Source organism: Narcine bancroftii, chromosome 5 (genome assembly GCF_036971445.1).
Source record: "Narcine bancroftii isolate sNarBan1 chromosome 5, sNarBan1.hap1, whole genome shotgun sequence".
Classification (NCBI taxonomy): domain Eukaryota; kingdom Metazoa; phylum Chordata; class Chondrichthyes; order Torpediniformes; family Narcinidae; genus Narcine; species Narcine bancroftii.
The window spans coordinates 40,961,325-40,986,224 of NC_091473.1; the positions used below are offsets into that span (position 1 = coordinate 40,961,325).

Below are 24,900 nucleotides of genomic sequence, written 5' to 3' on the forward strand. Positions count from 1 at the left end.
TTTAAAATAGTTATTACATATGCATAGAGTCATTGATTGTCATAATAGTAATTCCAGAGTGATGTGGCTTCTGAGGGGTAGAATTTTGTGTTTGGAGGAATTATGGCACCCCCCCCCCACCCCCCCATCTGGAATGCATTTATTGTGGGTGGTCACGTGTTCTCTCACCGTCTGACTATATTCAAAAGTCACATCACCAGTCAGTCAAGGTTGGGTTCCAGCCACTTATGAATACACACCTTGCCATTGGCTAATTCAAATCATTCAGTGTCACTATTGGCTAAACACACAAATTAGCATTCTATTTAGCACCAGGATAGAGCACATTGCGCTTTCTCTGCCTTGTAGTCATAGCCCCGGACTCTATTGTGGACGTCGCTTGGAATGATCACGGGTAAGGTGTGCACTAAACTGAAGCTGAGCCATGGAAACATTAAATTTTACATTGCTATAGATCAATGCTCACAGTAGAGTTGCACCTCCCAACAATCAGGGGTCGGAGAGAAAACATACACCCCTACGGGTACCTTTGTACCAGGTCCGTCTCCCAACGATCAAGGGTCCAGGAAGGGTGTGTATTACCCCTGCGAATGTCGGCACTGTCTGTGTGAACTAAAAATTGTGTACTGTGTAGCATTTTCTCCATGCTCCTTTTTAAATTGTGCACATGTTCTTTATTCCTGCAATGTTTCCCTCACTCCTTTATAAATTGTGTGCATGTATTTTATTCCCGTAACATTTCCCACGATCTTCTATAAATTATTGTGTGATAATAAAAGCTACATGTGATTGTAAACCCTTATGTCCAGACTCATTTCTCTGTGATCCCATTGAATCCGATACCTCTCTCAACACAATTCTGCTGCCTATAAAATGGTTGTCTCCCACATCTTGCCTCTTTCCCAGTTGGTACATCCTGAATTTTGACCATTTCAAATAATTACTATATATTAGCAATGGTAAAAATTCCAAACCCATTGCCTGAGGCACCATGCTTAGTATTCTCACACACACTTCCACTGTTCCTCGAGCTAATTTCTTGCACATTTGCAGGATTGCTCCAAAATCCCACTTCTATCAACTTCAACTGTATGGGGAATTAAATAAAAAACATTTGGTAAGCACATGAGATTGCATGGGCCGAAAATTCATGGGGGTTAAAACAGGACTGAACCCACAGCTGTCTACTCTGATCCTTCCCAACATTGCTAGCATGACATTAGAATTGAGGCAACCCGTACATGTGTCACCTTGTTCTCGCCTGTAATAGCAAAAATTCTTATTCTGCAATTTTAATAAGGGAGCTTTCCAGGAGGTTTCTCTCTAACCTACCTTTCTCCTGTTCCCTCATCTGAGTTATCATTGGTTCCATAAATTTAGTCAATGGTTTTACAGTAGCCTGTATTGCACTTATTCCCCTGAATGCAATTCTCCTGCATTTAGCAACACTCGTACACCTATTCTCAGTATTTTGCAACTCTTAGCTCTCAGAAAAGTGGATAAATTTTATCCAAGGTCTGGTTCATCTCAACATTGGCACTGAAATCTCTCAAAGCATAAAGATGACCTCAGTTATGCACAGTGTAGCCTTCCCTTCTTAGTGCTTCAAGAAAGTATTTGCTGAAGGCACTACTCACTATACACCCATGGCCGTGTGGCCAGGCACAAATCCAATGCTATCTACAAATTTGCCAATGACAACATGGATGTCAGAACAGCAAAAAGGAAGTGTACAGGAGGGAGATAGATCAGCTCATTGAGTGGTGTCACACCAACAACCTTGCACGCAAAACCAATTCAGGAGGAAGTCAAGGGAACACGACCCAGTCCTCATCGAGGGCTCAGTAGTGGAGAGGGTCAAGAACTTCAAATTCTTGAATGTCAACATCTCTGAGGATCTATCCTGGAGTCTCCATGATGATGCAATCCTGAAGGCGGCTCACCAGCAGCTATACATTGTGAGGAGTTTGAGGAGATTCGGTAGGTCACTGAAGACTCTAGAAAACTTCCACAGGTGTACACACACCGAGGAGTGCATTCTGGCTGGGTGCATCACTGTCTGGTAAGGAGGTACCAACGCTCAGGACAAGAAAAACCTCCGGAGGGTTGTAACTCAGCCTGCAACTTCACAGGCACTTCTCTCCATTGAGAACATCTACATGAGGCGGTGTCTTAAGAAAGCAGTCACTTGTTTACAAAAATATCAGGTCCATGTTAAGTTTTTCTTTATCTTCATTGTTATTGTATGACTCATCATGATCAATAAATAAAATTTTCCAAAACATAAGCAGCCTCTATCCTCAAAGACCCCAACAACCAGGCCATGCCCTCTTCACTCTGCTACCATCAGAAAAAGGTACAGGAGCCTAAAGACAAGCACTCAATGGCACAAGGAAAGATTCTTCCCCTCTGCCATCAGATTCCTGAATGATCAATGAACCGAAGACACTGCCTTACTTTGACTTTTCGTGTACTGTTTTTATTTATTTCTATCAGGTGGTTTATATGAACATTCGCTCTATGCCTGCTGCAAAACAACAAATTCCGTGCCTTGATTCTGAATGTTTTTGCCATTCTTTGTTTACTCAGCATATTTTGAGGCTTTTTTTTTCCCCTGATTCACTGATTGTCCACTTCCTGCATTTTAAGAACTTCCTGCATTTGTGTTCAATATCTGCAGCTGAACTCACTTCCAGTTACCCTGGTGATATGCACTTGATGTCAATAAACTGAGGGTAACAGGTTCCCATAAATTGTTATCAAATTCTACACTTCATTTTAAGTTGCTGACTTCCATATTTAACAATCTATCATCCAGGGGAAAACAGAGAAAGACAAGTCAAAGTGCTCACAGAAAGACAAAATACAGAATTAAATGTCAATATTTCATGTGGTGAAGTCAATCAATGATTGCCCAACAATGCTCTGCTACTTTTTTTTCTTGCATAATTTATTATCCAAAATTGAACTCATTTTTCAACAAATGGTAAAAAGACATGTTACCATTTGCTCAGCCGCATTATTCAAAGTCTCAAGGCATTTCAAAATCCAACCCCTTATCTTTTATTTTCTAATTCTCCTCATTGAACTGAGCACAAATGCTGATTAGCCTTCCTTTATAAACGTGACATTGTTGAACAAACAAAGCTTGGCTAATAGCAAAAGACAAAATGCAACTCAACATTTTAAAAAATTGATAACTTAATAAAAACTTGTCGTCGAACCCTATAGCAGTGCTAAGGGGTGACCACGAAGAGGCTGTATCCAAGAACTCCAGAGTTTCAGTATGAGGACCATTTCTTTTTTGTACATTTCCACTCCACTCTATTATTCAATTCCCCCCCCCCCCCCATTACTAAAACTTAATGGCGAAGCCAAATCTTAAGCTATGAAACAGATGTCCACTCATTGTTCTTAATCAGTGCATTGCCTAAATGGATTTCCTATATTTATCTGCATAGAATTACAATTATAGTCTAATTATTGAGAAATTAAAGAAACTAAACCAAGTTGGTCTGTTAGCACCATCTGACCTGCTGGGCAAATCCTACAATTTTGTAATGTTGCATCTTTTGATTAGACCAACCTTTTGTTTAAAACTCACATTCTACCTTAAGTATTCCCTATGCCATAAGTGTTCTGTGAGTAGTAAGGGATTGCTTAAGGTGGTATGTGAGTGGAAAGAAAAAGTATGACTAATTGACTCATTATGTGCATGGTTTCATAACTCCAAAGGAAATGGACCAATGATATTTTCTCTCAAGTATTTCAGTAACAATTGGGTCTAGAGCAGTGGTTCTCAGCTTCTCTTCCCACTCACATACCACCTTGAGTAATCCTTTACTAATCACAGAGCACTTGGAGCATTGTCAGTGTAAATGCCTCTTAAACACAGTAATTGTATCTGAATCCATCACCTCCTCTGACAGCACATTCCAGAAGAGTTTCTTCACCCTTTAAAAGCCCAATTAACTGGCTGACCTTTACAACTTGTCCCACAGTAACCCTGGCTTCACCCTGTCACAATTATTTCTTTTACCCTTTCCATCCCTCCGCCACTTCTTTATAACTTCACACTCATGTTTACTTTAGTTCCCACTCAGACAAACAGGCACAGGAAAATCTGTCGGTGCTGGAATCCAGTGCAATACATAAAAGTGGTGGAGACTCTCAGCAGATCATGCAGCAGCATCCATAGAAAGCACATGGGAGGTGACGTTTTGGGCCTGAACCTTTCTTCGGGGTTGCCAAAAATCAGGCAGATTACCAAATAAAAAGACAGGCGGGTGGGGAGGTGGTGTTGAAGAGGACAGGCTAGCAGGGGGAAGGAGAGAAAGAATCACAGATGAGAGATGGCAGATAGGAGATGGAAGGGGCTGGAGTGTTGGAGGAAGGAAGACCGAGGGATGAGGGAAAGAGTGAGACTGGGGAAGGGTGTTAACAGAAATTAATGTCATCTGCCAAGACAGAATATAATGTGATGTTCTTCCAATTTACAAGTGGACTCAAATTAGCAGTACATGAGACCATGGATAGATATGGCAGTGTGGCAATGGGCTGTGGAATTGAAATGGTTGGGCCATAAGGAAGTCCTTTCTTCATGGTCTTACTTTAAACCATAACAATCTTTCTTTTTCCATAGATGATACTTGACATGATGAATGTTTCTAACATTTTCCCTTTTGATTTCACATTTCCAACATCTGGAGAAATATTATTTTTAAAAATGCCCTGTGTATCTGGGATCAGTAATAGGCCAATAATGACTATACACAGAAACAATCCAGTTAACAAAAAAATTGCAGATGCTGGAAATCTGAGATAAACAGACACCGTCTTTCTATACCGTGTGTTTTCAACAAATGGGAGTTAACATTTCAGATTAAAAGCCTTGCATTTTGATTTGAAATGCTAACTCTTTATTACTTCTCACCAATGCTGCCCTAATTTATCAAGATAAAAAGTATAAAGGAAAAATAGGAAGCCACATCCTTTCCATGAACAATTCCTCACTAACCAACATGTATTGTAAAAATAGGCCTGCAAAATATGGAATGAGTTTGATTTGCTGGGACTAACAATGCTTAATGCAGGCACTAAAATAATCAAAAACATGAGACAAACAGACCAGCATTGTGAACCTCAAATTAAAGAATAACACTGGATATCAATTTTTTCTCCCGAAAGGTTTGCTTCCTAAAAAATGGGGATTGTGAAAGTCTACTTGAAGCTGAACACAAAGATAATGTCTGATTTTCTGTATCACGTAGGAAGTTGGAGAAACATTAAATTAACTTTTATTGAATTTAGCCTGTTTAATTGATGCTGACCAAGCTCTCAGGTTGACTGCACATGTTGCACAACAAATGTGAGGAGCCCAGAGCTTTTCTCAGTCACCAATTTTACAACCAAAGTAGAGCTCATAGGTTTTCTTAATAAGTGCAGTCATGCTACATCTTTGAGACTTAAGTGTATCCTCACCACAAATGGAATGGATCACAGCTGATGCAACATTGACAAGACATTTCTGCTGAACTGAATCTTCCTGAAGACAATAGATGTTATTGTTAAGTACAATCACTATGTTTTTGCCTGAAGAACATGTGCATCAACATGCATTCAATCTATATCAATGTAATGCACAGCATCTGTATATGTAAACTGCTTTTATATCCTGTCTGCATCTACCTGGACCAAGTATGCCGAAGCCTAAGACAACATTTGCATAGCATCTGCACTGAGTGCATCCCCAGGCATGCTTGAACTGACCAAAACAGCTTGCTTTCAGGGCAATATACTAGTAGACTTAAAATATGACAGTAAATCACAAAAATAAGGTGTATCTAAAAACTGGTATGTGATTTTAAGGTGATTTTCATGATCAGCAGGCCAAAGTTCTTAAAATGCACCAAAATATTGTTCAGAAAGCAAAATCTTTGTTGACCAGTGTAATTGGTGGGCAGATCCATAACTCTAATCAAACCAAATATTCATATGTAGCCTTTGACACATTTCAAAATCTCACTTTATTGTATGAAACAATTAAGGGATGTTGAACTTGCCATGTTATTCAGAAAAAAAACCAATTCAGGTTATAACACACAGTTACACAAAAAATAAACTTTAAATATAATTTTTACAAGTCTCAATAGGCTGCAGATGCGGTGATAGTAGTAAACAAACAGAAATGCTGGAGGAACTCAGTTGGTCTTTTCAGCATCCATAGGAGACAAAAGACCCTTTCACACTTGCAAGTGATCCCAGGAATTAACCGCCAATTGGCCTTTAAAGAGTCTAGTGTGAAAGTAAAATCAGCTCCACGTCAGCGACAGATGATGTAATCTCGTGCCGGGGATTGATGGCCTCTACCCCTAGTACAATCCAGAGCGTCTGCAGATGCTGGTGTTGCAAGCAGGCAAGTGTGAAAGGGGTCATTGCATTGTGGGATTAAAATTATCCAATTTTTGTAGTGAGTGCAGGAACGTGAAGGAAAAAAGATTAAAATTAAAGAATAAACTTTGCCGCGTGAAAGTCTCAGCAGGAGAGAGAGAGAAAGGAAATAAACAGCAATAAATAGCAATAGCAGACAATTTTTAAACAATGTGGGGAAAATGGTAGCGCTGTAGCACACAATTTATAAAGATAGTGGGGGAAAAACAATGGTGGACCTCACTTCCCAGAATGCTGTGTGGCAGAGAAACCCCTCCATGAATGTTCCATGCATGCAGCCATACATACAGCCCTTTCTCGGCAGCATAGCATTCTGTGGGGAGCCATGGTATTTATGCCATAGTGCTACCAATTTTCTCACGCTGTATAAATTATGTGCTATAGTGCCACAAACTTTCTCATGCTCTATAAATTGAGCACTATAGCGCTAGCAACTTTCCCACCCTATTTAAAATTGTCCACTCTTGCTATTTATTGCTAGCACGTTCCCACGTTCCTTTATAAAGGTTTATATAGGTCAGCACCACAACAATAGGGGCTGAAGGGCTCATACTGTGCTGTACCTAAAGCTTGACTATATTATAATTAGGCACAATTAATTTTGTTCAAATATAAAATCATAATACATTGATCAGGATTTAAGGTAGGTCCAACACCATTGTTTGATGCATCATGACATCACCAGTAGAAGGTAGAACAGCCCTAACTCGGTGGATGGCTTCCTGCAAGTGTGAAAGCATTCAGTGTCCCAGTTAGGAGTGGTCAAGTGTGAAAAGCCCAACCCCCATTCCCATCCCAGGACACTGAACGGCCAATTTAGTGGGAAGCAAGTGTGAAAGGGGCTAAAGATATATTCCCAACATTTCGGGCCTGAACCCTTCTTCAATGAAAAATCAGAAATGGCAAAAGCAGGATATATCAGAAAGTCTCAGAATTCAAACAAAGGGGGAGGAATCCAGACCAACAAAAGTGTTAAATGAATATGAATGAATTGAGATTTCATTGTTAAGCACCTCAGCTCTGTCTGCTGCAATAGCGTGAATTTCCCAGTGACCACCTATTACAATTCTCTATCCCATTCCATTGTCGATATGACTGTCCATGGTCTCATGCACTGCCAGACGGAGACCACCCGTAAATAGGAGGATCAACATTTCATCTTCCGACTGGACACCCTCCAACAAGATAGCATTAATATCTCTAGCTTTCATTAACCCCCCCCCCCATCCCCTTCTTCCCCTGTCATCTTTCCCTTCCCTAACTCCTTTCGCACAGATGCAATAAGTTCTCACCTAGTCCTTCATCACATCCAATTAACACCTTTGGTTGGTCTGGATTCCTCCCCCATTGTTTGAATTCTGAGACTTTCTGATGTATCCGGCTTCTGCCTTTTCTGATTGATCCTTGAAGAAGGGCTCAGGCCCGAAACATCGGCAATATCTCTTTGTCTCCTACAGATGTTGAAAAGACCGGCTGAGTTCCTCCAGCATTTTGGTGTGTTTACTTCCAAAATGAAATTCCCAAGCATATCAATGCAACTTATTAAAATGTAAACTACGCATAATTTGGTTCATCATTATTAGCAGGAAATGCTGGCAATTTTTGACCTTTATTACTCACCTAGGCAATCTTGGCTCCAGAATCCTTTGCAGCACTTGGAAACTGTGACATTTTTCTTACACATATGTCTACAACCCGCTTGCGTAATTAACTGTTCGCCACCCAGGTCCACAGAAAATCTTTCAAATTAAATAAGAAATAAATAACAAAATCATTAAAATACTGGTAAGAACAGATGTATACTTAACAATATTTTCCTAAACAAGAACAATATGTCAATGTGCTTTTTCAAAGTGTACTTTTAAAGTACAAGTCTTTTCGAGAGGAAAACTATTAAGTCATTTTTGATCTGAGTTGATTTTTTGAGGTTTAGAGAAAGCATTAAGCAGGGTATTTCGAAGAATGAATGTCATTCTGTAAAACAGCTCTCATACAAGCAAATGGAAAACTCTGCATTTTCCCATCACACTCAGTCCTACAAGTCAACCATCTCCCAATGATGCACCAAAACTTTCATCTATGATTCAGCCTTCTACTATCAACAGCTCAAATTTAAAAAAAAACAATTGAATTACCTTTTATATTTCTTCTACCCCAAGAAACAGTGCCTGGCATCCACTCCCACAATTTTTCACACAGGTTGTGATGTTACGTGGCATTTGATGCCCATTACAGTCCCCTTGTGCTGATGGTGTGGAGTTGGTTCCTTGTGGTGATATTGCATATCAATTGTTACAGTAAATGGCAGAATTCCTTGGAGCATTGGTGTACAGAGTGATCTTGGGGAACATGTCTGTAGCTCCTTGAAAGTGGCAACAAAAGTGAATAGGGTGGCAAAGAAGGGATATGACACACTTGAATTCGTCAACCAAGGTTTTGAGTATAAATGTCAGGACATCACAATGCATCTGTAACCTTTGGTTTGGACACATTTAGAGTACAGAGTGCAAATCTAGTTGCCACACGACAGGAAGGATGTTGAGAAGGTACAGAAGTAATTTGCTAGGGCATTGTCTAGATTGGAGATCATTATCTACTGGGAGAAGTTGAACAACTTGAATTGTTTTCACTGGAGCAGGAGGCTGAGGGAAGATGAGAGGGAAGTTTATAAGGTTCTGAGAGGGGTAAGTAGCCAGATTTTTCTGAACCAGGATGGAAATGTCAAATACTAGACAGCATATATTTAAAAGGTGAGGGGGGAAATTTAAAGGAAATTTATGAGACTTCCTTAAAAAAAAAAACAGTGGATGGGAGGTGCCTGGATTGCACAAGCAGGGGAAGTGGGAGAAACAGATACCATAACAATGCTTAGAGGCCTTCACACAGGGCCATGAACAGGCAGGGAAAAGTGTCGCAAAAGATTGGATTGTAGTGGTTGATTGCGCTGGAGAGGTTATGCTCAAAGAGACACACACTACTGGAGTGAATTCAACACTGCTTTATTGGGCTGGCACCTCTGCTTATAAAGGGCTCAGAAGCCCATCTCTGCCATCATCATGCCACCCGATTGGTGGCATTATGATCTGCTTCCTGGGATTGGTTGTTTTGTGGTATCCGGGGAGTGGCCAATTAGTGAGCCCCTCTGATCTACGGGTGTGGCTGCTTCCCTAGCTCCACATGGGGTGCTGCAGCCGCGTACTGCTGAGTCGAACTCTGACTTCGAAGTGCGTAGTACGCCTTGGCCAGTGGTGTAGGCCACAGGATGTTGAATACAGTGGTAGAGAGACTAATCAAGTGAACGCTTTATCATGAGTACTCCTTGAAACATGAAAGATGCAACCAAATAACTGAATTGTCAACACGCCATCTGACTTGTGACAAGAGCAGCTTGAGAGATTTTCAGAGGTCAGGAATTATGCAATCACATGATCAGTATTTCATTAAGCACATCTATAATTTTATAAGAAATATCAACTGAGGAAAATCTTCAACTTGCATCAAAAAACAGTGATCAAAGTAATTCCTGGAGTGTGATTTAATCCGTTTTGAACAGCAGCCTTGACATTGTCCAACCTTATGGCAGAGTATGCCAAGTAGTAAGGATGAAAATAATTTGCCAGATATAGTGACAAAAAGCTTGGTAGTACAATCCCAGTCTCATTATCAAACTATTGTACAGTAAACTATTAAATTGTTAAAATAAAACATTGAAAGCACTAACAAAACATTGCAAAATTAATAATAATTACAAAATAAGCATGTAATAAAACCATAAATTATCAAAGATGTTTTATTCTCAACTTTAACATATACCTTCCAATCTCAGCTAATGTCTAAATTGTTACCGTATGCAAAATCTGGATGAGTTTTTAGTCCCTATTAATTTGTAGGATTGTTTTTGCAAATAAACCAATTCCATGAAACAATATGTGGTGAAGTGCCAAGAGTACATTAAGGAAAGTTTAGTCCAATCAGATCTGAACAACTTACAAATCAATATATTATATTAATTCGTAGGATATGGGGTGCCACCAGCACTTATTACCCATTTCCAATTAGCCTTGACAAACATGTGGTGAGTCATCTTCCATGGTGAGATTAATCCCACAATGATATTGGGTAGAGAATTTGGGTTTTAATCAAGTAATTCAGGCAAGGTGCTACAGTGCATTTTTTGTAGATGAAGCAGACTCTACTTGGAGCAACTTTCTGCTGTAGGAACTTGGTGTCAAGCAACATCTGTGGAGTCAGAGGGATGGTCAATATTTTCGGTCAAGATCCAAAATCAAGATTGAAAGTTGAGAGGGGATGTCGCCAGTATACAAAAGGTGAGAGGGAGGGGTGAGACATGGGGTGGTATGCAACAGGTGGAAGCAGGTGGGTAGGAGAAGGATAAGCAAAAGAAACCAGTTTGGGTGGTGGGGGTCAAACGAGGTTGATGATAGGTAGAGACGGTTAAAGAGAGAAAAAAGGGCAGATGGAGCCAGATTTGAGGAGAGTGTCAGAACTGGAAGCTGATATGGAGATACAAGATGTCACTGATACTGGAAGGTGATAAGTGGATCCATATATTGAGGATAATGGGCAGAAGCAGGATGAGCTTTATACCAGGCTATGCATAAAGCCAGGGAGAAGGGGTTTGTGGGGTGGTTTAGGGTACCATTCAAGTGAGCTGTCTTACCCATCATAAAATGTTTTTTGTCCTTTGTGGGAGATGCACTCATTCAACTAAAATGAGAACATTATATGACATTCCCAACTTGCGTGTTACCAGGTGAGAGAGGCTTCAGGGACTTAGGAATTGAGTTATTGACTGCAGATACCCAGATCCTGACCCAGTCAGAGGAGCAGCATTAATCTGGCTGGTCCAATTAAGTATTGGATGAACAATAACCTCCTAGAAAAACACAATACTGGAGAAACTCAACAATTCAATCAATGTACTTTATATAGCAAAGATGAAGGTACATAACCAATGTTTCGGGCTTGAGCCCTTCATCAAGATATTGACAAACTGTTGGCAGATGTCCGAACAAAATGATGAGGGGGAGGGGAGGGGAAACATTATTTATATACTTTTATCTTTTCTTAGAAAAGGACACTGTTTGACCGACTGAGTTTCTCCACCACTGTGTTTTTATTTCAACCATGGTGTCTGCAAACTTTGGTGTTTTACTTCCAATAACCTCCAGGGTGCTGGTCGTGGGAAACCAGTAATGTTTCTGCCATTGAAAGTCAATGGTGGGTGATTAGATACTCAATTCTCTGACATGAATGTTTCCAGCTCACATCTGAAAGTTGTCCAGGTATCATTGCATGTTAACATTGTCTCCTTCATTTTCTGGGCAGTCACCAATCGAATCGAACTTGGTTGCTGATGACCTCATCTCATTATGGAGGAAAGGCAATTGATGAAGTACCACAGGGCCCTTTTGAACCCCTCCAGTGATACTCAAGGGCTGATATGTTTGACCTCCAGCAACCATCAAGCCAGAATAAAACATTCCTTCCTTGATTACCATTGTCCTCAGTATACTATCCAAATGAGGAACACTACAATATCATTGCAATCATCTTGATTTTGCCCAGCTGCAAACATGGAAGAAAGTTGCTGATATCAAGCGATAAATGAATATATGTGTGGACACAAATATGTTTTTTTGATCCAATATAGCATGGCACAATCAATGACCTACAACATCTGCGAGACATTTGTTTTAAAAGCAGCAAAATTGTCTTTTTGCACACAACTGTATTGCGCCAAAGCAACATTGGGAAATGTTCCTGCAGTTGGTGATGTCAGCAAGAAATTACACACAGCAGCTTGGGTCTTCCTCTAGTGTTAGTATGGAGAGAATACAAAAGGTGGGATTTTATTTAGAATGTAAAAGAGTATAAATGGGTCATTGATGGTCATTGTAGACCCAAGGGCCTGCTTTTGTGCTGTACCTATTCGACTCCATGGTACCATCTTGTTGGAGCTTATGGCAACCAACACAATCATGCAGGTGCTGAGATTTCACAATGTTATCTTTATGCCTACTGTCTGGATAACACTCATCAGTGCTTATCAATATTTCTGTTATAAAACACGAAAGTCTGCAGGCAGCATGGTTGAAGCAAAAACATAATGCTGGAGAAACTCAGCAGGTCAATCAGTGAACTTTATGTAGCAAAGATAAAGATTCATAATCAATGTTTCGGGCTTGAGCCGTTCATCAAGGTATGAACAAAATGCACGCATGGGCCACTTCTACATTTTGTTCATTCCTTGGTGAAGGGCTCAAGCCCAAAACATTGGTTTTATATCGTTATTAATATTTCTATTTCCGTGGCCAGAAAACCAAAGAGCTGCAAAGACTTTCCTTCCAGGTGATTAAGTTTGGGGTTTGTAACAGTTGGTTCTCAGTGCACAGAGTGCAAACTGATACATTTTTCCCACAAGAAAAGTCATGAAGATTTGTTATGCTTGTGAGACAGCATTAATAATTTTACAGAAGATGGCCTGTTATAATTGAATGGAAAGACTTCAATGGAGTCTTTGGTGTGTAATAATGTTTACTACAGCAATAAGATTCCTTTCTACCTAAAGCCCATGTCACAGATGCCAGAATCTATCATAGTGCGCAGTCCCTTCACCTCTCCGTCCTAAAATGAACAATAAGCTCCTTGGGATTGGTGGCGTTGAGAGCAAAATTGTTGTTCTGGCACCTCTCAACCAGGCACTCCATCTCCATCCTGTATTCTGACTCATCATTTTCATTTATTTGACCAACAACGGTGGTGTCCATCAGCAGATTTGTAGATTGAATTGGAGTGGAGCTTGGCTGCAGACAGTCACAAATGTACAGGGAATAGAGTAGGGAACGAAGCAGACAGCCTTGGGGTGCTCCTGGGTTGATGGGATTTGCAAGGATGTTTCCTAGACTCCAGACTTTCAGTTATGTTATTCCTTGTAGCAAAAATGGTTGAAGGGAGACTCAGTTGCAGCTGATGAAATCAGACAAGGTGAATAGGAATTACCTATTTCTCTCAAAGAGGTCAAAAACCAGAGATAGAGGCTTAAAATAATTGTCAGCAGAAACAGAGGGAAATTTAAATGATATTTGAAAGGGAATTTGGGTTTTAACTCAGTGACAAGTTGCTCTGGGGCAATTTGTAGGTAAATCACACTGCACCAGGAGTGCTGCTAAAGGAAATCACTTAAGACATACCTGGACAGGCATTTGAAGTGCTGTCACAATGCCAAGGAATGAAAATCCACAAAGTGGGATTGAGTTAAATCTAACTCCATTTTCAGTCAGGATATACAATAGCCTGAATGACTCCTCTTGTGGTATAAATTGAATCCATGAATCTACATTTACAAGCACTTCTCTCACATCTTATCTCCCAAGGAGCTTATTGTTCATTTTAGGACGGAGAGGTGAAGGGACTGCGCACTATGATAGATTCTGGCATCTGTGACATGGGCTTTAGGTAGAAAGGAATCTTATTGTTGTAGTAAACATTATTACACACCAAAGACTCCATTGAAGTCTTTTCATTCAATTACAACAGGCCATCTTCTGTAAAATTGTTAATGGTGTCTCACAAGCATAACAAATCTTCATGACTTTTCTTGTGGGAAGAATGTATCAGTTTGCACTCTGTGCACCAAGAACCAACTGTTACAAACTTACCACCAGCACGTACCCTGCTGCACCAGATATCTTGGCACACTCGATCTCTGCTCCACTCAGATAAGGAAGGCCTACTGTTCTTTCCCGAGAGTGCATTTTGGCAAATTGGATCATTTGGCTATACTTATTCTGCCTTCATACAGAGCCTAAAATGAGAGGATCTAGCGATCAGGACAGCTAGAAGGTGGTCACAGGAGGCTGAAGAACAGTTACAGGGCTTCCTCAAGTCAGTGGACTGGCTGGTGTTCAAGGACTCAGCTGAGGAGCTGAATGATTACACCAGGGCTGTCAATGACATTATCAAAACAGCTGTGGATGAGTGTGTCCCCACCAAATCATTCAGGATTTACTCCAACCAGAAGCCCTGGATGAACAATGAAATCCAGAACCTGCTGAGAGCCTGATCACAGTCATTTAAGTCAGTGATCAAGATCAGTACAGAAAGAGCAGGTATAAGCTACAAAAAGCTATCTCCCAGGCAAAGTGGAGATTCCAGATGAAAATGGAAACAACAAAGGACACCCGACAGCTGTGGCAAGGACTAAATGACAATCTGCTATAAAATCAAATGAAGTGCAGTGGCAGGCAGCAAAGCATCCTTCCTAGAAGAACTCAATGCCTTCTACACCGATCTGACAACAGTAACAGAGAAGAACCACTCCTCTTCACCCCACATTCCTTGATGATCCCCTCCTGTCTGTATCTGAGGATGACATCCTTCAGGAGAGTGAATCCGAGGAAAGCATCTGATCTGGATGGAGGACCTGGCCGAGTATTAAAAATCTTTGCTGACCAACTTACCAATGTGTTCACGGATATCTTCAATGCAGTATCTCATCCAGCAGGATGTGATACCCACCCGTTTCAAACAGGCATCAATCACTCTCCAAGGAGAGTGTAGTAACTTGCCTTAATGACTATCGACCAATAGCCCTTACATCAACAGTGATGAAGTGTTTTGAAAGGCTGGTGGTGAAGCATATCAGCTCCTGTCTGAGCAGTGACATGGATATGTTCCAGTTCGTCTATCGTTGCAACAGGTCTATGGCAGATGCCATCTCACTAGCTCTACACAAAGCCATCAGGATGCTTTTTATCAAATACAGTTCAGCATTTAATTCCATCATCCCCTCAAAACTGATCAGCAAACTCCAAGACTTGGGACTCAACACCCCACTGTAATTGGTTCGTGGATTTCCTCACCTCCAGACCACAATCAGAACATCGGTAAGAACTTCTCCTCCACAATCTCTATCGGTACCGGAGCATCGAAGGGCTGTGTTCTTAGCCCCCTGCTCTACTCACTTTACATCTAAACCGTGTAGCTCAGTATGACTATAACACCATCTACACGGTAGTGGGTTGTATAAAGAAAGTCAATGAGTCAACATACAGGCGGGAGATTGAAAACTTGGCTGAATGGTGCATCAGCAATAACCTCACACTCAATGTCACTAAAACAAAAAGCTGATTGTTGGCTTCAAGAATGGAAAACCAGAGGTATACAATCCAGGGATCATTGGGGGAATCAGAAGTGGAGAGGGTGAGCAAATTTAAGTTCGTGGGAGTCACCATCTCAGAGGATCCTTCCTGGACCCAGCACACTAATGGTATTGTAAAGAAAGCACAACAGTGCTTCTATATCCTCAGGAGTTTGTGAAGGTTTGGTATGACACGAGAAAACCTGGCAAATTTCTGCAGATGCATGTTGGAAAGTGTGCTGACAGGTTGTATCATGGTCTGGTATGGGGACACCAATACCCCTAAGTATAAAGCCCTTCAAAAGGTAGTGGACACAGCCCAAGACATCACAGGCAAAACCCTCTCCAGTATCAAGAACATCTACAGGGAACGCTGCCATCAAAGAGTAGCAACAATAATCAAGTATCCACACCACCCAGCACACACTATGTTCTCGTTTCTGCCATCACGAAAGAGGTATAGGCAACACAAGTCTCACACCAACAGGTTCATGAACAGCTGCTACCTCTCCCACAACAAACTCAATTAAGGACTAATTTAAGGGCTCTTACTTGTGCATGCTACTATTTTTTTATTCTCTTGGTATTGTACAGTTTGTTTACATTTGTTATCAGTTTGCATTTATTTGTTTACATGTGTCCATTGAGAACTATTTCTTCTCCCTTCCAATGTGGTGATTCTGCCTCGCCTGCAGGAAAAAGAATCTCAGGGTTGTATGTGATGTGTGTACTCTGACAATAAATTTGTAATCTAAATCTGAAATCTAAAACATACAGCTCTCACCACTGCTGAGGAGTATACTATGCACTTATGATGAGATTTAATTGCCAGTGGCAGCTTGGAGTAATATGCCAGACTATCTACAGAAAAATAAATCCTAAACTTAATAAAATGAGGAACCACTGATAAAACAAACCAATTTTATTGAAAATGTTATTAGCACCATTATGGAACAGAGTTCTCACTTTAAGAAACAAGTGGCACCTTTTTCTGTGGCAGGTATTGAAACCTTGTGCCCAAGAGTGTGTCATTTTGAAAATTTCTCCCCCCCCCCCCACCACATCTTAAGTTCAATGATAACAATTTTCAAGTTTTCGGCAATGTCGTTTTCCTGTGGTGCCACAACGACCTTTGTACATCCCAATTTCTAACCCATCTGGTTCTGCGTCATCACAACCAGGGCCTTGCCAAGCCAAGCTGCAATATACAGGAATGTATTCCCCCAGTTGCATTATCCTGCTGTAAGCAGGTGATGCCTTTTACTCAACATGCTTTTAGAGTTTTATCAAGGCAAATTATGGTGTGTAAACTAAACTTCATTGGTTGATATTGTTGGAAATTACCTGCAGTCTTGTATTCCAAAGCCTCGTCCAATCTTTTGGAAGCCTCGAGGGCAGAAAAGATTTTGACTTATTGCACAGGAGGTACAGGTTGTGGCCGTCAACAGCTCTATCTGCTCATTGCATCTCTGGCGTTTCTACAAGCAGGGTGCAATGGGAAATGAGAAGAGAATTAAAAGCTGTGCATTGGAGAAGTTATTGGTAATTTTCAACTTCGGGATTGCTGGCAACAAACCACTGTCTCGACCAGGAGAATTGTGATGCCTAGTTGAATGTCACAAATGCAGTTATGACCCAATCTAAAGGCATGAGGAATTAATATTTTCAAGTTCAAATTTATTATCTTCTGATTGTACATATAAAACTTGGCAAATGCAAGTAGTTAGCTCTCTCCAGCTAACTACTTGCATTGCATTTAATGAAGCAAATACCTTTGAACTCAAGTAACACTCGACAATTTTTTTCCCCAAAAGGTTTGCTTCCTGAAAAAAAAAGGGCATTACAATAGACCACTTCAAGCTGAACACAAAGATAATTTCAGATTTGTTGGATCATATAGGAAGTTAAAGAAACATTAAATTAACTTTTATTGAATTTAGGAAGTTTAACCGCGTAATGATGCTGACACATTGCATCAGTTCATCTGACGTAAAATTGTTTTGCCGCTGATTTTTATTTGTACTCAGCATCTGATGCCTCTCGTGTCAGTATCTAACAAAAGTCAGCTCGCATTGATGGATTCCATTTGCTCTGATAATACTTTTCAAAGGTCACAATGTCCTGGTGAAACCTTTCACCATGTTTGTTAGTGACTGCACCAAGATCAGCAGGGAAGAAGTCCAAGGGAAAATGCAGAAAATTAATTTTCACTGACATTTTGCACTTTATTGTTTTGGATGCTTGAAGTATTTAATATGACAAGAATTCACAAAAGTAGGTTATATCCAAAAAAACCAATATGTGATATTAAATTCTTAAGATGATTTTCGTGATCAGCAGTTCAAAATCCATAAAATACACTTAAAAGTGTTCAGGAAGCAAAATCTTCATTGTCTAGTGTTCTCTGACTTCCATTACATTTGTCTCTTTCTGACTTTGTTTCAGCAGTAAAAAGTTTTTAAACTCCAAATCATCTAAACCACCAGTTGGCACAAATCCAGTACAATGAGAATGGTCCAATCAAAATTTGGACACCAGTTTTAAATCCAATTCTTGCATGCAGCCAGAGCAATAAAGACAATTTAATCACTTTGCCTCGTTAAAATTTTAATGTCTTGCAGATAAATTATTAGAATGAAGAAGCAAAATGCTGACATTCCCAAAGTTTCCAATTGACCTTGTCAAACATGATTAAACAAGCAGCTATATTTCAATCACCCAAGACCTTTGTCCTCATCAGATATCTACCCACAATAACTCACTGATGGGGTTTCGCTCTCCAGGGCCTCTAAATATCACATCGACGTCTGTAATATGTATATTATTAATCTTCATATTTCTTAAATTGTCTTATAAAATCCACTGCAGTATAAGCGTTCACCACAGTACACAAAAGTAGCTGCAGGCATTCAAACTACTTTTGCAGAGATGGGGATCAAGGGAGAGTCCGGGATGGGGGCAGGGAAGTGGGATTCACTGCAATACATCAATGCATTCATTATGTTTATTGTCATATGCACAAGTCCAAGGTACAGCTGCAATCTTACTGCAGCTTCTCGGATAAAGAAACCACAGGGCACAAGAGAGAGAAAGAAAAAAAAAGGAGATAATATGAAAAGGAAAAATAAACAAACATGCACAGTCGGTCACGGGGCAACAATGTGCTGAGTCAAATAAGAGGAATTAAAACCCAGCCGGGTTGATGTGACCAGTCTGGTTCGGAGTCCTTCGAGGTTTCTAAATTGCAATTAATCATGGGTTCATCTCTCCTTGACTGCAACTTGATGCTCTCTATTAATTCTTGAATACTGCACACTCTTTTCAACTTAAAAAAAGTGTTTCGAAGATATTAAACCCGTGTAAAGCCTCGGCTTTAACCCCCTACAGAGACACTAAGTGACTTTTAATCAATGTTTTCCCCCCTATTAACCTCCCATTCCAATTCCTCCTCCCACCCCCACATCCTTCCCCACCTTGCTTTTGGACTTGGCAAAATGCTAGCAGCCCAAGTTCAGCGCAAAGAATCGCCCAAAAAGTATCCGTCGGAGTATTACTTTAAATAATCGCGGATCCTGAGAGAACTGTCATAATCTCAGAACCAGCAACGGAAAACGCCTGGTTTCCTGGCACTACCAGGCAAACTTTAGATCAACGTCTCGCCACAACTTTTTTTTACCCCTCCCCATCTTGATCGCAGGGGTGGAGCTCATCGATGGTGAAAATTAAATACACAGAGTTGCGGGGCAAAAATAAACGGCCGCTATTTGGAAAAACGTGGCAAAAAAAAAATAACCCCGCAGACGTACAAGCAGAAAGCAGCAGGACAGAAATGGATCACAGAGCCCTGGCTTTGCTGCTTACCTTAGCTCCCTCGGCACCCCGGGGACACTGGGTGACCAGCAGGGAAAGCAGCAGCCCTGCCAAACGCCAGGAACGGACACTTTCCATTTTGCAGCATCCGTCAGTGCAGAGTGGGATCGCTGTGGCTGCCCTGGGGCGCTCGTCGGTTCTCCGGCTGGCAGACCGTGGCTGCACACCCCACTATAGCCAGACTCACACACGACAGCCCAGAGAGGCAACGCTCTCATCTGCACGGCGCCCAGAAGCAAGTGTGCATTGAAGATGCGAGCTCGCTACCCAGGCTCGTTTTCCAAGTGGACAAACGCGGCTTCGGAAGGAGTTGCTTCTGTGTATGTATATAATCTATTAAGACCAGGGATTAACATTCAAAGGTCTTCCAGAAAACAGGATTTCCTTTTGCCGTATCAGAGCGAGACAGATGTTCGGAAATCCGCCCACGTCTACGGTGGCATTGCAGATAATGTCACAAATTCGGGGGGTGAGTCATTTCCCTTCCTGGGGGTGCACCCAATGTGGCAAGTGTTCACCTCGTTCCTCCTGCCAGATGCACGGTGCTGGATTTTGTCCTGCGGTTCTGGGTTGTTTTCGCAACATGCAGTTCAGAAATCAGAGCAATGCCTCATCCACCGGCTTCCCTCATTGACAGACACTCTCTCCCAGTCTCCCTCGCCACCAGACCAACAGAAAACGCATGCAGAAAGCCGACTTGGAGCGAGAAGTCTCCAACGCGGTCTGGTCAGTCTCCCTGCGAGGTTCACGTTGGGTTTAGATCAGGGTGATAAAAGGCTGGCCTCTCACCCCAATAATACATTCCATCTTCACTTCCTTCATGAAATCAGTAACAGAGCAGGGGGAAAATGCGTTTGCACATGTTGGCTCTCCTGCAGTAAAGCCATGGTTCACTGAGGCTTTGTTGTCTAGAAAATAACTTGTGCTTGCAAATGTTTCTCTTGCCCGTCTCAGGAAGTGGTCTGTAAGTTTGGTTAAAGAATTCCCGATCTTCGGGTCATAAAATATTCCCGAGGGTTGTCTTGCTTTTTGATTGGACAAATCTGGAAAGTTTTGGATAGTTTCGATGCGACCCAGGATTGCATACGTCGTACTTCTGTCCTCTCTAATGTTCCCGAGACTGATAATGATTCAACAATATTAGGGGATTAAAATAAAAACTGCTTTAAAAAAGGCATTCAAAATATATTGGACCCCTTCGACAAAAAAAATTCAAAATATATTGGACCCCTTCGACAAGGTTAATTTCTGTCTTGTCTAAATATCCATCATTCCACATGTGATCGGAAGTTATCATTTAAATGGCACAATTGAATACTTCAGTATTGTAGATGACATTTTTTCCAACTGCTGTAGATAGAAGCAGTTTCACTCAGTCCCTATTCAATACACCAGGTGGCAAGTTATGCAGTAGCCCCCTCTCTATTCAATTTACTATGTAGCTATGCCAACTTAGTACATCATTCAATGGACTGAATAGCTCTGCCAATCCTGTCTGCATTGAATTGACTAGGTAGTCATGCCAACCTCGATAAGATTCAACTAGGTGGGCAATTTTCCACAAGTTTACAATTTTAAGCATGAAAACATTCCTCAGTTGCATTTCGGTTAAATTTTGCTCCATTTAGAAAGACATGCCTTTGAGATCTATTCTGGGTTTAACAGAAGCATCCAAACCCATCAGATATTTCTTTAAATACGGGAAATGTTATCATTAATCTTGGTACATGTGACAATAACTTGGAACTTGAATTGTATTTTTGCATTCCTTTCTTCACCAAGCACAAATAATAATTATCCTTCACCCAGTTGCACTATATTTGTCTTTTTCAACAAATATATCAGTCATGACTGTTGTGGGAGTCAGCATTGTGCTTTTATTTCAGAAGCAGCCAGGAATAAGGAGGAAATTACAGGCTGTTCAGTCTTACCTCAATGATGGAAAAGTTAGAAAATAAAATCTACTATTTGATTGCATTTGGAAAGGCAATGATATTAACATGACTTTGTATCTGAGAAATCACATTTCATTAAAACTTTTTTTGAAGAGGCGGTGACAAGGGCAGAGTAATACACATTATTAATATACACATAGCAAATCCTTTGTCTAAATCCCACAAGGAGGACTGGAAAGTTAGAACACCTGGAATGGACAGCAAGTTAGGAAACGCGATATAAAATGGACTAATTTTAAGATGAATCAGTGTACTAACCCTGGTGGGAGGAGGCAGAGGGTGAGCAGGGAGGGTCAATTTTGTGCCACAGGGATCAATACTGGGTTCTTTGTTATTGGTCATACATGTTAGTAATGTAGATAGGATTGCAGATGGAAATGATTAGCAAGTTTGTAGATGATACCAACATTGATGATATCATGGACAGTGAAGGTGGTTATCCAAGGCTGCCACAGAACATAAATTCTATCTACCATCCTTTTGAGGGTGTTAACTCAGACAAGTGTGAAGTGATGCATTTTGGGAAGGTAATCCAGGATTGGACATCCATTGTGAATGGTAGGGCCCTGGGGAATGTTATTAAATGAAGAGGCTTTCTGGTACAATGTTCCTCAAAAATGGCAACACAAGCAGATAAGATGGGTGGGGGTAGAAGGTATGTGGTTTGCTTGCTTTCATTGGCCGAGGATCAGAGTACAAAATATTGTTCCAAAGTTGATTAGGCCACATTTAGAATTTTGTGTGCAGTTCTGATCACCACATGAGTGGACCACAAGACTGTTCATTTGATTGGAGGGTTCAAATATCAGAAGAGATTGAAAAGGCAGAGTCTGTTGTCCCTAAAGTGAAGGAAGCAAAAAGGTAACGTGATAGAGGTTTATAAAATTAATAGGTTAGGCAGCCAGAGTCTGCTTTCCAAAGTAGGGTTGCCTGAAACTAGAGGGCACAAGTTTAAGATGAGAGGAAGGAGATCTGACAGGTAAATCTTTCAAACAAAGAGTAGTTGGTTTCTAGAATTAGCTGCCAGAGAAGGTACTTGAGGCAAGAACAGAAGTGACTTTTAAAATGCTCCTTGAGAGATATTTAAATGAGCAAGGCAGAGAGATATAGATTCAATGTAAGCACATTGAATCAGTGTAGATAGGCATAATGGTCAGCCTGGATGCAGTGGGCTGAAGATCCTGTTTCCAAGTGCGTCCAAAGATTTTAGCTGCAGTGTACTTAAAGGTTAATATTGGAAGAGAAAGGATCAATCAATGGCAGTACTTCAAAAATAAACCGGCAAGTTAAGGCGCAGTCCTGGCGAGTGTTGCTTCCTTTTGCCAACATAGCTATTTGATCACTATCCCCTTGGCATTTGCAAAATATTGCTTTGGGCAAATAATCTGCTGGATTTTCTAAACAACAGTGACTGCACATCAGATTCTAGAGAGATAATAGCATGATACATTGATGGGCACATAATCGTGAAAAAGAAAACTTGTGTCAATGGTAAAAAAAAAAATACCTTGACCTGCTGAGCCAAATAACCCACTTCAGTGCTGAACAAAGTTTAGGTGGTAGTTTGCACATGGGGACATCCAAACGTCATGAAAGGCCTTCATGTAAACATGTTTTTCCCTTGTGTCTAGCACTTAAACCACACACAACACAACAGCCCTTTAAAATGGAATGTCATTGGAACATTGTACATATCACTCAATTTATTTTCCTTAACAGTGTTGCCCAACATTGTGACTTGTTTACGCCAGTTGACACACTCAATGCTTTTTCCTGGTCAGCTCACTAAAATTACTTGTTTAACTATTTCAGAAGCAGGTGTCATCAGCTTCCATTACTTGGAAGTATTGTTGGTCATAATCAATTTCCGAAGGACTTGCGCATCTTAAGTGTATCCCATGTCTTAAAACATCCAACATTTTGACACAACTTTGTGAGGTGCTTATATCCTGAATTACTATTCAGGAAAACATCTTCCACAACTAATCTCCCCCTCTTGTGATAATACTGGTCAACAAAGATTTTGCTTCCTGCACACCTTTGCATGTACTTTATGGACTTTGGGCTGCCGATCATGAAAATCACCTCAAAGTTTTCCTATCATATAATTTTTTTTAAAAAAAAGATATCGCCTAATTTTGTGACTTTCTGTCATATTTTAGGTCTACTGGTATATTGACTACAACGCAAGCTGTTTTGGTCAGTTCAAGCACATCTGGGCATGCACTCAGTGTCGGTGCTATGCAAATGTTGTCTTAGGTCTGGGCATGCTTAGTCAGGATAGATGCAGACAGGCTATAAAAGCAGCTCACATATACAGATGCTGAGCATTACATTGATATAAGACACCAAACTACATTCAGCTGATTGACAACATGCTACAAACATACTAAACCATGAAGTGCAACATGTCATCGAAAATTCATTTTCTGCATTTGCACTTGAACTTCTTCCCCGCTGATCTCGGTGCAGTCAGTGATGAACTTGGTGAAAGTTTCACCCAGGACATTGTGACCATGAAAAAGCAGCATCATGGCAACTGGAATCCATCAGTGCTGACCGACTATTGTTGTACTCTGACATGAGGCATCAGATGCTGAGTACAAATGAAAATCAATGGCAAAACATTTTAGAGTCAGTTAAACTGATGCAATGTGTCAGCATCATTATGCAATTAAACTTGCTAAATTCATTGAAAGTTAATTTAATGTTTCTCCAACTTCCTACATAATACAGCAAATCTGAAATTATCTTTGTGTTCAACTTCAAGTTGTCTATCATAATCCCCATTTTTCCCCCCAGGAAACAAACCTTTTGAAAAAATGTTGTCCAGTGTAATTACTCAAAGGAAATTTACACATGTGCTTTTGAAGTACACATTCAGAATTCTTTTCCAACAAAATAAAATTTATACAGGGAGTGCATACCAATAAAAGTTATTCTTTTAATTCCTGAATGCATCTTTCATACCTGAGAATATGTAAATAAGAATATTTCAACTATTAATGCAAATTCACAAAGACACTTGGTATTCAATTTAAACTTCATGTTGGTAGCATGACTCATTTAACAAACCATTCCCATTGAATTGAACCCATTACTTTTCTGATGGGGACAGAATGTTGTAACATTTGAGTAGCTTGTCATCCAAATACAAATAATTTACAATAACTCATTCTTAAACTTTATTTTTATAGCACTTACAACAATTTATGTTTAAAGTAAAAACATTGATCCAACTGAAGTGTTCTTGAGAATACATTCTTTTGGCATTGCATTTCATGAGGATGTTTGGGACTGAACTGGCACATCCATTAGCCTCAATGTCAAAACATCATGTACAAAAATGTTTTAAACCTTAAATTTTCAGGGAGTGTGGTGGGGGGAGGGGGCTAGGGAAATGTTACTGTTTTTACATTGGCATTTTCACTCAATTACCACCAAGGTTCATTGACATGGTTA

At 40.4% G+C, this 24,900-nt stretch overlaps 1 protein-coding gene across 1 annotated transcript in view; it reads right to left on the reverse strand.

Moving 5' to 3' along the window:
• stab1 (stabilin 1) overlaps positions 1–20,364 on the reverse strand; it is a 240,380-nt gene extending 220,016 nt beyond the window's left edge. Inside the window, exons 1-3 of the mRNA XM_069937203.1 lie at positions 19,475–20,364; positions 16,958–17,091; positions 8,071–8,189 (exon numbers count right to left, since the gene is read on the reverse strand). Of these exons, the coding sequence (XP_069793304.1) occupies positions 8,071–8,189; positions 16,958–17,091; positions 19,475–19,561 (340 nt within the window). The 5' untranslated portion in view covers positions 19,562–20,364. The remainder of the gene's footprint in view (positions 1–8,070; positions 8,190–16,957; positions 17,092–19,474) is intronic.
• Positions 20,365–24,900: the final 4,536 nt, after the last annotated feature.